Here is a 12,492-nt window from a genome sequence, read left to right as displayed (position 1 = left end):
TACTTTTGATACACCATTTCTATTACTGCCCCGAATTTGTCTAAAAAGCACTTCAGAATCAGAACATAGCACTGCTGTTTAAAGAGGAACTTCACTTGCCCCTCTGTTATTTTAACCTTTTCCTCCTTTACCTGATATGCAAGGTTGTTCCTGATTCAGATACTCACCTGCCCAGCATTGCCCTGCTGTGATCCGCTGCTCAGGTGCCACAACCTGGGTTCCGGGCCTCCAGCTTGGTCCTTCTTAGTCATCAGAAGCCAACTGCCTTTTATGGGTTCAGGCCGCTGGCCCCTTGATGATATGCTCCAGCTCCATTCATTGGCCGCTGTGTGTTTCTACTACTGAAGCCTCCTGAGATATGTTATGGGGCAAGACGAAGAAGTTGAGGGAGCAGGGATACATTATTCTAACCTGGGCAAGAATGGAGGTGGGGATATGGGCCGGCCAAGAAAATAAAAAAAAGTAACAAATGGCAATAATATAAGTTCTTCCACTTGGCTAGTTCCTCCACAGCATCCAATAATGCAATAGCCACATTAAGAGAGAAAGGACTCAACATACAAAAATACTGTAATAACTCTCAGATTTATTAAAAGAATAAATATTCAGGTTGTGGCACCTGAGCAGTGAATCACAGCAGGACAATGCTGTTTTTCGCATTTACACATTTGAATAGCAGAGAATATAGCTGGAGAACATTTGATTTTGCCCCATTCAACTGAACAAATTTACATGCAGTTTTGATGGACGAACAGCTATGCAATTTTTTTAATAAATACATAAGTGTAACTTTAGGTTTTGTAGGGAAGTTTTCTCCTTCAGGAAGTGGAAAGCACTAGGGCAAGGGTATTCATATGCTTACTTGCCACCTTCAATAAAGAGATAACATTGTGGACAACTATGCATCTGGCTTCTGATGGTCTGGGGGTGCCAGGGCTCTGGTATTGGTTAACAGTAACCTGTCCCTGATAGGGGTTGGAGAGGAGGGGACAGTCATACTGCTGGAGATAGACCAAAGCAGCTAAGAAAATATAACCGTTATGACAGCACTCCCTACCCCACCCTGTTTTTTTTTAGTGCATGAACAAGCACAGTCAAGAGTTCTACAAGGAAAATGGAAAATGACAAGGAAAACGATAGTTGCAAAAATCCTGTGTCACATTTTTAAAGTGGAACTTAACTGTAACTGAGCACTACAAACTGAAAACGTGATTCCATAAAATTTTAATGTTCAAAGCAAACTCCCCCATCCATCCATGTCTCCATGCTTTATTTTGTTGAGAAATCAAAATACCCCCCCTAGCTGCGGCCATCTTGAGTAAGGGCAGACGGTTCTGCATGGTTGTGGATATCTTCGGATGTTGCTGTTGGTCTTTGGGATTTTACTTCTTGGGCAAACGGAAACCAATGGAGGGATTGGCAGAGAAAGGTGGCAGACACCCATCCATTTAAACATTAGGTTCTAACCCATCCATAAACTGTGCATTCCTTTATTCATCTGTCCCTCACCACCCCCCATCTAACCAACATCACCACCAACATCACCATCTCTATCCAACCAATATCACCACCTCCATATACCCAACATCACCACCTGCATCTAAGCAACATCACCACCTCCATCTGACCAACATCATCACCATCTAGCCAACATCACTACCTGTATCCAACCAACATCATCACCTCCATTTAACAAATTACACCATCTTCATCTAACCAACATCTAACCAACTTCACCACCTCCATCTAATCGACATCCAACCAACTTCACCACCAACACCTAACCCACATAAGCACCAACATCGAACCAACATTACCACCAACATCTAATCCACATCACCACCTTCAACTACCCCATCTATTAACTGTCCATTCCTTTATTCATCTGCCTATCACCACCTCCATCTAACCAACATCACCTCCTCCATCCAACCAATATCACCACCTCCATCTAACCAACATCACCATCTGCATCTAAGCAACATCTAACCAACATCACCACCATCTAATCAACATCACCACCTCTATTCAACCAACATCATCACCTCCATCTAACCAATATCACCATCTGCATCTAACCAACTTCACCACCTCCATCTAATTGACATATACCCAACATCACCACCAAAACCTAACTCACATCACCACCAACATCATCACCAGCATCTAACTCACATCACCACCTTCATCTAACCAACATCACCACCAACATCTAACCCATTTCACCACCTCTATCTAACCAATATCACCACCAACATCTAACCCACATGACAACCTCCATCTAACCAACCTCATCACCAACATTTAACCCACATCACCACCTTCATCTAACCAACTTCACCACCAATATCTAACCCACATCACCGCCTTCATATAACCAACTTCACCACCAACATCTAACCCACATCACCACCTTCAACCAACCAACTTCACCACCAACATCTAGCCCACATCTCCACCTTCATCTAACCAACATCACCACCAACATCTAGCCCGCATCACCACCTCCACTTAACCAACATCACCCACAGCATCTAACCAATTCTAGATCTATTTAGTCCTAATCCATCCATACGCCCATGCTCTACCCCTCATTGTTTTCAATTTCCTCTTTTTAGTTTTCTGTCAACTGAGCCAGTTTATATTGAAAGACGGTGCACAAGGACAATTCCTTGCGTCAATGTCCAGGGAAAGTCCTATAAATTAAAAAGACACATATATGTTATCACTCTCTATGGATTGTATGACATATACATAACATTGGCTGAATCCCTTTCATTTAGCCAAACTTTCGAGTGGGAAAAACACGTTTTTGACCATGATTTTAAAAAAGTCTAAAGGAGCAAATAAAACTGTTTTAAACTTATTATTTGTGTTGTCTTTTGTTAACTTGAAACCGGGTTACCAACAGTAAAGAAACAATTTACAAGTACAATATAACCCATCAGTGCATGGATGCAAAGAAAATGTTCAGGGACATACCTAATTATCTTTAAAATGTAACTGTAGCCAGGTTATGAACATTAAAATATTTTTTATATTCTTAACAGGCAGTAAAAGAACTTTAAAACAAATCCTCAATGACCCCTGTAGCTGAAGTCACTGAGGGCCAACTCATCCTAAAATTTCATAGCAGAAGCACTGATGTTGTCCATGTCATTCAGTGACCCAGCAGTGACCAAGAAGCCCTCAATGACCCCTGCAGCTAAATTAGCTGTGGAGCAATTCATCCTCAAGTTTCACAGCAGAAACACTGAGGTTGTTCAAGTTATTTAATAACCAATCAGTAGCTCAGAAGCCATCAGTGACCCCTGCAGCTAAAGCAGCTGTGGAGCAATCCATCCTCAAGTTTCACAGTAAAAGCACTGAGGTTGTTTAAGTCATTTAATGACCCATCGGACACGCTTCATCATCTGCATTCTAGATAAAACATATTTTAGATGAGCCTTTCTCAACCCTTTCAACTTAGAGGAACCCTTGAAACAACTTTCCGGTCCCAGGGAACCCCTTGCTAAAAATTACTGTATCTAAAACTCATGCTACATTAGTGTGATGGTCAGTGAGAAAAATGTTCCTTACACTTGTGGTCATTGGGAAGAATTACCCCTTACAGATAGCTAAAAAGATCAATGGAGTCAGTGGGAACTTATCTAAGAGGCAGAAATTGCTCATTGCTGATGGAACCCCTAGCAACCTCTGGAGGAACCCTAGGGTTCCATTGAACCACTAGTAACCTCTGGAGGAACCTTAGGGTTACATGGAACCCTTAGCAACATCTGGAGGAACTCTAAGGTTCCATGGAAACCCTAGCAACCTCTGGAGGAGCCCTAGGGTTCCATGGAATGCCTAGTAACCTCTGGAGTAACCCTAGGGTCCCATGGAACCCTTAGCAATCTCTGGAGGAACTCTAAGGTTGCATGGATCTCTTAGCAACCTCTGGAGGAACCAGAGAGTTCAATTGAATGCCTAGCAACCTCTGGAGGAACCCTAGGGCTCCATGGAACCCTGGTAGAGAAACTCTATTAAAGAGTGATAGCTACATTGATTTTAGGAAGATTGGCAGAAGAGTAAGAAGTACAATTTAAATGCCAAAGACGTAGTAGATCGGATATTCTCTCACCCGATTATCTCTTTCTTTCTGTTGATTCCCCAGTAGGCAAGTGGGTAGTCTTGCCTACTTTTGGTGAGAGAAGTCATGACCCTCATGACCCTCATGAGAAGTCATGAGCATTTTGTAGAACTTCACACACAGCAGTAATATTCATTTCTTGAGCGTCCATTTCTTGACCATCACCAGTCCTTTGATGTGCAGTGTTGTACTAGACCTCAGGTTCAGTGTTCAGATTCACCATATGGGTTGAATCCAAGACAAGTATCCACATCTCCCATTTCCTGAAAAGCATAATAAAGAGTTACATTTGCACTATTTATAAGGTGAATGAGAAATAGGAGAATTAAAAAGATTTTAAAAAAGTGGAAAAGTTGGAAATGGAAGTAATAAAAGAAAATATATCAAGACAAAACTTTTTTCTTTTGTTTTGTATAGACTAGTGAAGTGTTAGAACCTCTGGCAGGTCTTTATTACTGGACTCAATTAATCTGGCCATGCATGACACAATTATGTCAAGCTAGATGGTGCTTGTAGGGCCACCAACGATTCAACTTTGGCCAATTCAGCCGGAATTGGACAAAATTTGAGTCACCTATATAAAGTTTTACTATCTCTATTTGTCCTGATGTTCATCAGCACTGGGACTGATAGTGAGGGAACATCTAAACTTTTGAGTTGTCACCAGGGACAGAAGGAAAATCTTTTAAGGAGGGCGCTTTATTCCAGTGACCTCAACCATAAAAAATATTTTCTTCCTACAAGACAGAAAGTGAAGAAATATGTCTCCAATGGGACACTAATGGTCACAAAAAAGCCTGGCAAGGTTTTAACCCTTAACTACTCCATTCAAAATGAAAATAAAATTGGCTTTTAGATATGCTTTAAAGAGGAACACCAGCTTTCCATATAAATGCTGAACTCATATAGCTAATGTCCTCCTATATGCTGCCTTTCTTAGTCTTAGTCAGATTTAAGATACAAATTTGCTGCCCCATACATGATCAGTTTGAGACCCTTATTGGCTAGGATCACAATGCAGTATAGGATCCTATAACATGCAACTCAAATTACAATTTGGAAGTTTTTCCTCCGCTTCCCTCCCAAAATCTGCTCATAGAGGAGAAGAAGGAGACTGGAGTGGTCAGGTGGACACAACTTTTAACCTAATTAAAGATATTTGATGGTGGAAAAAAGGTGAACCTGGGTTGGAAAGAATATTTCTAGCTGGAGTTCTGCTTTAAAGATGATATAAAAGAATTAAAACAAGAAAAAGAAAGTTTATAAAAAACAAAACTAGAAAAACTGTTGAAAAAAAAACCCATAAGGGTCAAGAACAGAGAAAAACTTATAATTACCTCTCACCCATCCATCAGACAGATGTCCCTTTTCGTACAGAGCAGATTAGAAATAGAGGATTTTATGACAGCCGTCTGGGAAAACAAATCTTCTGCCCTTGATGTGCTGGTTGAAGTCATACACAGCCGGGACATTAAGAGCATAGAAGCTCTTTCTCTGCTGTGGAAATGCTCTTCACAGTTGGATAGTTATCCAGTAATGCAGATACTAATGCAGGGAATCGGTCTTAGCAGTGAGTCATTCGCAAAAGCTGGTACTACCAAGCCTTGGCTTCCTGCAACTGTGCGCTAATGTGAAGAGAAAAGCCCAACTTTGATGACTTCCACAGTCCCTGGACACCCGTTCTGGTGACATGTCCAAATGACTTCCGAAACCTCAAACTCTTGACTTTGGCCTCCTGAAACTGTGCATTAATACAATGAGAAAAGCACTGTGTTGAGGGAGTACCACATGGATTGCCGTGTACAGTGCCAGGACAAGGTTATAGAGCCCAGGACAAACATGCCAAACTGTGTAATCCCCCCTCCCAGCTCAAATCTTCATTTTCTTCAAATACCCCCAGCACAATTCGCCCCCCCGCCCAGAAAAAAACACTCCTCCAATTCCTCCACCCCTCCGAGTACACATCCTCTCCTCCCACTCCAAATCCCCCTCCCCTCCTAGAACCCCCCCCACCATATCACCACTTATAGCACAAACACCTCAAATCCTCCTTCTAGCACAAATCCTCTTTCCTCCTCCCAATACAAATCCCCCCAAATCACCTTTCCTAGCACCCCCCCCCCCAAAATCTCCTCTCCTAAAACAACTCACCTCCTGCTGCCCCCTAAACTCCCCCACCCTAAAATACGGCTTTAGATTGGCCTGCTTGTGGGACATGGATACCTACAATTTGAAAACTGCCTCTAGGAAAGAAAATGCAACACTGCCAGTGACTCTGCCACACCTTGAATAGCATGGATGTGCTCTGTATGAGATTCCAGTTCTTCTACAAATCAGTTACACAATCCCTTGGCATCCTTTCTGGTAAAGCAGACCATCTTGAAACTCTTGACATTGGCCTCCTTCAACCCTGGACTAGTGTGAAAAGAAATGTTCTGCAGTGAAGGAGGACCTTGGTGACTGACTCTAGAATATAGTATTGGATTGGTCTTCTTATGCCAAGTACCCGGATACCTACAAGTTGAAAACTGGAGAAGAAATGCAATGCTGCCAATGACTGCCATAACTTGAAGGGCAGAATGTGCTCTGTAGGAGATTCCAGTTCTTCCACAAATCAGTTACACAATCCCTGGACATCCTTTCTGGTAAAGCAGACCATCTTAAAACTTTTCACATTGGCCTCCTGCAACTCTGCACTACTGTGAGGAGAAATGTTATATGGTGAAGGAGGACCTTGAGGACTTACTGTAAAAGATATTTATAGTTTGATCTTCTTATGCCAAGTACCTGGATAGCTAGAAGTTGAAAACTGAGGAAAAAATGCAATGCTGCCATAAAATATGGTTATGGATTGGTCTTCCTATGCCAAGTACCTGGACACAACAAGTTGGAAACTGGCGAAGAATTGCAACGCTGCCAATGACTGCCACACCTTGAAGAGCATGGATGTGCTCTGTAGGAAATTCCAGTTCTTCCACAAAGCATTTGCAAAGTCTTTGGACAGTCTTTGTGGGTCTTGCAGGGTCCATGTCCAAATGTTGCCTAGAGAAAGAGACCCTACAAGGCCCCAAAACATTGATTTCCTATTCCTTAAGTGTCACTGTCATCACAATAAACATGTGAAATGCTTCTATTTAGCTTGCTGTTCCTCAAAAGATAAAAAGACAAAAAAAATAAACATCCTTCCTTGAAGTGTTTCACTGCCCCTTGTTTTCTCCCCTATCTTTGTGAGCAACTGGGGCACTCAACTCAAATTGTGTATAGTAGGAGGAGCGACTCTTGAGTGGTGCTATAGATCTGGGTATGTTTCTACTATTTGGCATGCTGGTCACTTTGAATCTTTGCAGTTAGTTCTGGAATGGCACTATCTATGGCATGGGTGTCCGACCTGTTACAACCTCCAGCTGTTACGGAACTACAAGACCCATGAGGCATTGCAAGGAAAGTCCCATGACGTATGCAAGGCATGATGGAACTTGGCTCCCAAAAGCAGAGGTATGATAGGACTTGTAGTTCCACAACAGCTGGAGGGCCGCAGGTTGGACAGCCATGATCTATATGGCATTTACTTCGTACACCCATCATGGCAAGGTTGGAGCCCAGGCTGAGGCTGTCATACACCTTCTTATGGGGTTGTGCAGAGATGTGCAACTTCCAGGACTTTTCCCTTTTCCATTAGGTATTTTTTTTTTATGTTTTCAAACACAGGGAACAGGGAAAAGGGTGGAGATGGTGATTGGTGTACATAACCTGTATTCGGGGTTCAACCAGTCCCAGTCCTGGCCAATTCTGACATTTCTGTCTCAATATGTAAATATCAGCATTTTTCTGCAAGAAAATTACTTAGAACCCCCCTCAATTTTTTTTTTTTTAAGCAGAGGCCCTGGAGAATAAAATGGTTGTTGCAATTTGTTATGTTGCATGATATTTGCATAATGGTTAATCGACACAAATTTTTAAGAAAGATACACTTTAACAAGTTTTAGTGCACACAAACACAATATAATACCCAATTTTTTTGGCATAAAAGATGATGTTATACTGAGTAAACAGATACCAAACATGTCAGACTTTAAAATTGCATATGCCTGCACCAAACAACAGTACCTAAAAATCTTCGTAGACACTTTAAAAGCCTTTATAGGTTACCAGTTTACAGTTACACAGGAAGTCTGATACTAGAATTATTGCTCTCGCTCAGGCGTTCATGTAGATACTTTGCATGTGTGGTGCTATCGTCGTTGACATATGTGTGCGTGACCAAAATGCACATTTGTATTTGCACATAAGACAGGAGGATAGGGGCGCATTCATTTTTTTTTTTTTTTAACAACATCCCTTGTGGTAGCATAAACCATGATAGGTCCTCTTTTTGGAGAGATCTGGGGTCTATTAGACCCCAGATCTCTCCTCTGGCCTCCAAAACATCTGTTCAAACTGGAATCGGTTTGATAAGATGCTTTCACAAGACGGTAACGGCTTGTTTACTTGAAACCAAAACTGAAAATGAAAACTCCTTGTTACTTCCTGTTTCTGACGTCATACAATGTGAGGAACAACATTCCTTGTGTAGCATAAACCATGACAGGTCCTCTTTTTTTGAGAGATCTGGCCTCTATTAGACACCAGATCCCTCCTTTGGCCTCCAAAACATCTGTTTAAACCGGGATCGGTTTGATAGGATGCTTTCACAAGACAGTAACGGCTTGTTAACATGAGACCAAAACTAAAAATTACAAAGTCCTTGTCACTTCCTGTTTCTGATGTCATACAATGGGAGGAACAACATTCCTTGCGGTAGCATAAATCATGACAGGTCCTCTTTTTGGAGAGATCTGGGGTCTATTAGACCCCAGATTTCTCCTCTGGCCTCCAAAACATCTGTTCAAACTGGGATCGGTTTGATCGGATGCTTTCACAAGCCGGTAACGGCTTGTTTACATGAAACCAAAACAGAAAATGACAAAGCCCTTGTCACTTCCTGTTTCTAACATCATACAATGGGAGGAACAACATTCCTTGTAAAGCATAAACCATGACAGCTCCTCTTTTTTGGAGAGATTGGGGGTCTATTAGACCCCAGATTTCTCCTCTGACCTCTTAAACATCTGTTCAAACTGGGATCAGTTTGATAGGATGCTTTCACAAGCCGGTAACGGCTTGTTTACATGAAACCAAAACTGAAAATGACAAAGTCCTTGTCACTTCCTGTTTCTAACATCATACAATGGGAGGAACAACATTCCTTGTAAAGCATAAACCATGACAGCTCCTCTTTTTTGGAGAGATCGGGGGTCTATTAGACCCCAGATTTCTCCTCTGACCTCTTAAACATCTGTTCAAACTGGGATCAGTTTGATAGGATGCTTTCACAAGCCGGTAACGGCTTGTTTACATGAAACCAAAACTGAAAATGACAAAGTCCTTGTCACTTCCTGTTTCTGACGTCATACAATGGGAGGAACACCATTCCTTGTGGTAGCATAAACCATGACAGGTCCTCTTTTTTGGAGAGATCTGGCCTCTATTACCTCTATTAGACACCAGATCCCTCCTCTGGCCTCCAAAACATCTGTTTAAACCGGGATCGGTTTGATAGGATGCTTTCACAAGACGGTAACGGCTTTCAGTTTTCGAAGCCAAAACTGAAAATGACAAAGTCCCTGTGACTTCCTGTTTCTGACGTCATACAGTGGGAGGAACAACATCAGTTCCTCTCACTGTGTCCAGGGAAGCTGATGCCGGCAGTCGCCTTAGAGGTGGGGGGACCCCCCTTCAATCACCTGTAAAAATGATCCAGTGGCTGTATAGCCATGTGAATCACTTTTAGGTTGGAGGGAATCACCTGTTTTAAAATATAGTACCGGGATCATGGTTGCAGTCTCAACCATGGTCCTGGTATAACCACTTAAGCCTTAGGCCATTTATAAATGGCCTAAGGACTGGAAGCAGTTAAGAAAATATTTTTTTTTATGGTTAGTAAAATTTCCAATTTCCAAAAGCTGTATGGAATTTTACATTGCACCTACAGCATGTTGGAATGTAATCTATTACCATCTACACAGCTGGTAAGATGTTTAAAGAAGACCCCTTTACCAGGTCACAAACCAGAAGATCAGTTGGGTTGGGTGGATCTGTTATCAGAGGTGAGCTTCTGCTTACCACCATTCGCCCCAATTTCGAGCTAATCCAGTATTGGGTGTATTGACCCATATACGTTGGAAAGCCTAATCTTGCCTTAGATCAGTGATCTCAAAACTGTGGCCTGGGGGCACTATTCCACCAACTGACACCAACGATGGAACATCATTTCCCCCACTGATACCATCAATGGGGCACTATTGTTCTCATTGGTATCAACAATGGGGCACTATTCCTCCCATTTGAAACCAATATTGAAGAACTGATGCCAGAGCATTCTCTATTCCCACTGGCCACAGTCTGGCCCTCCCTAAAGCCTGAAGGACACAAAAATTGGCTCTAAGGTTAGAAAGCTTCGAGACCCCTGTCCTGATGGCCAGATTATCATCTACAAATGGTGGAAATTAGATTTTTTTTCCTGGAAATTATTTTTAAAAAATGTACAACAAATATATACGCAAGTGAACAACTTAGATATGTGTGTTGAGTTTGGACGTCTGGTGTGGTTATTCGAGGGAGGAGATGAAAGTCATACCTGCCTTGATAATCTGAGGTGGAGGCAAATGACCAGTAGCTCTGTAGAAAATTCCTTTCTTAGAGTCTACTAGCAGCCGGTAATACCCTGCGACCAAACAGGCAAAACTGGTAGCTTCGGGCCAATCCATGAGCAACACCAGAGACTGGAAAAGAAAAGCAGATCAATATTAAAGTCTATGGGCATATTAGATGTTTTTTTTAGTAACTTGACAAATGTTCAGGAATAATTTCCTAATGTAGTGAGAAAAAGCTCCTTTTAAAAATTAAATTGCATAACTCATCCCAAGAGCCAGCCAATTGTTCGCATCAGGACTGAGGCCTCTTGAGAGGAGTACTGAGGCAGGGTGCTGTGATTTTTTTTTTAGGAAGCTTTGTACACCAGTGGTTCTCAACCTCAGTCCTCAAGTACCCCCCAACAGGCCACGTTTTGGGAATTTCTTTTAGATAAAATAGCTGTCCAAAATACCAAGCCATTGACTCTGATTTAAAGCACATGTGCAAGATAAAGGAAAACCTGCAAACATGGCCTGTTGGAGGTACTTGAGGACAGGGTTGAGAACCAGTGATGTACAGCACCCTACCGGCCCCTCCATTGAACGTAATCTGCCTGCACTGCATACAGAAGCAATGAAAACGGAAAGATTTTATTTAAAAATGTCATGTTCAGGGCTTTTTTTTTTTCAGCGGGAACGCGGGGGAACGCAGTTCCGGCACCTCCTGGACTGACTGTATGTAATGGCAAGGGGTGCTGGGGTGTGCTGCAGGGTATTAATGCTCACTGCTGGGGGATCTATTGTAGCTGGAGGGGATCTATTTTTGCAGGGGGGTCTATTGTTGCTGAGGAGGTCTATTTTTGCTGGTGGGGGACCTATTGTTGCTAGGGGTGGGTCTTATGTTGCTGGGGGGTCAGTTGTTGCTGTAGGAGATCTACTGTTGGGGGAGGGATCGATTGTTGATGGCTGCCAGAGAGTCTATTAATGCTGGCTGGGCGGAGATCTGTTGATGCTGCCGGGAGTCTATTGTTGCTGGGGGGGGGGTTTGTTGTGGGTGGTACATTGTTGGATCTATCGTTTCTGGCTGAAGGGGATCTATTTTACTGCTTTCATTGATATCATTACCAAATTCCATACAAATTACTTAGCACCACAAAATGATACTTGGCTCTGTATGTCTAAAAGGGACGGTACTGGGAGGTGGGTAGGGGATGGAACCAAGGGACGGTGCTCGGAGGTGGGTAGGGGCGGGGAAAAGGGGTGACTCGGAAAAGGGGAGTTCCTGCACCTATTGTCTGAGAAAAAAAGCCCTGGTCATGTTGATGAGGAAAGAAAGGATATGAAAATATTTCGAATGCCCAAACACCCAGTCACAGAAACTTTAAATTCATTACAGTATGTTGAGCATACCTTAGTATCAGTGACACTTGTCTCAACACGTGCTACTCCTTGGGACTCTCTGAATAACTGGATCTTCGTCACTTGGCTGAATTCGAATAGAACTGTTGTGAGATTAGTCTTCAGGTCTATGACATGGCTAATTCCATGGCGAGGACCGACTAGAAGCGTGGTTGCTGGCGTTTTTTCATCCTGCGATGAGCAAAGCAAAATGTAAAATTATAACATGTTCTCTTTTATCTGCAAAGTATGGCCATAATAATCCCTGGTGATCCTGCCATGAAAGTCCTTGTT

At 42.4% G+C, this 12,492-nt stretch overlaps 1 protein-coding gene and 1 long non-coding RNA gene across 2 annotated transcripts in view; both read right to left on the bottom strand.

The window, feature by feature from the left end:
• Window positions 1-12,492, bottom strand: part of FRMPD3 (FERM and PDZ domain containing 3) — a 152,702-nt gene that overhangs the window by 20,111 nt on the left and 120,099 nt on the right. The window contains exons 13-14 of the mRNA XM_073600651.1: window positions 12,211-12,390; window positions 10,806-10,950 (exon numbers count right to left, since the gene is read on the bottom strand). Of these exons, the coding sequence (XP_073456752.1) occupies window positions 10,806-10,950; window positions 12,211-12,390 (325 nt within the window). The remainder of the gene's footprint in view (window positions 1-10,805; window positions 10,951-12,210; window positions 12,391-12,492) is intronic.
• On the bottom strand, window positions 699-6,037 carry LOC141107322 (uncharacterized). Its single transcript, XR_012235864.1, has 3 exons — window positions 5,467-6,037; window positions 4,121-4,392; window positions 699-2,696 (listed from the first exon to the last, which is right to left on the bottom strand). It is a non-coding gene; the product is annotated as an uncharacterized lncRNA (long non-coding RNA).

This window comes from Aquarana catesbeiana, linkage group LG09 (assembly GCF_042186555.1).
Source record: "Aquarana catesbeiana isolate 2022-GZ linkage group LG09, ASM4218655v1, whole genome shotgun sequence".
Classification (NCBI taxonomy): Eukaryota; Metazoa; Chordata; class Amphibia; order Anura; family Ranidae; genus Aquarana; species Aquarana catesbeiana.
The sequence above is the reverse complement of the archived record's forward strand: the minus strand, read 5'-3'. Positions and strand labels throughout refer to the sequence as shown.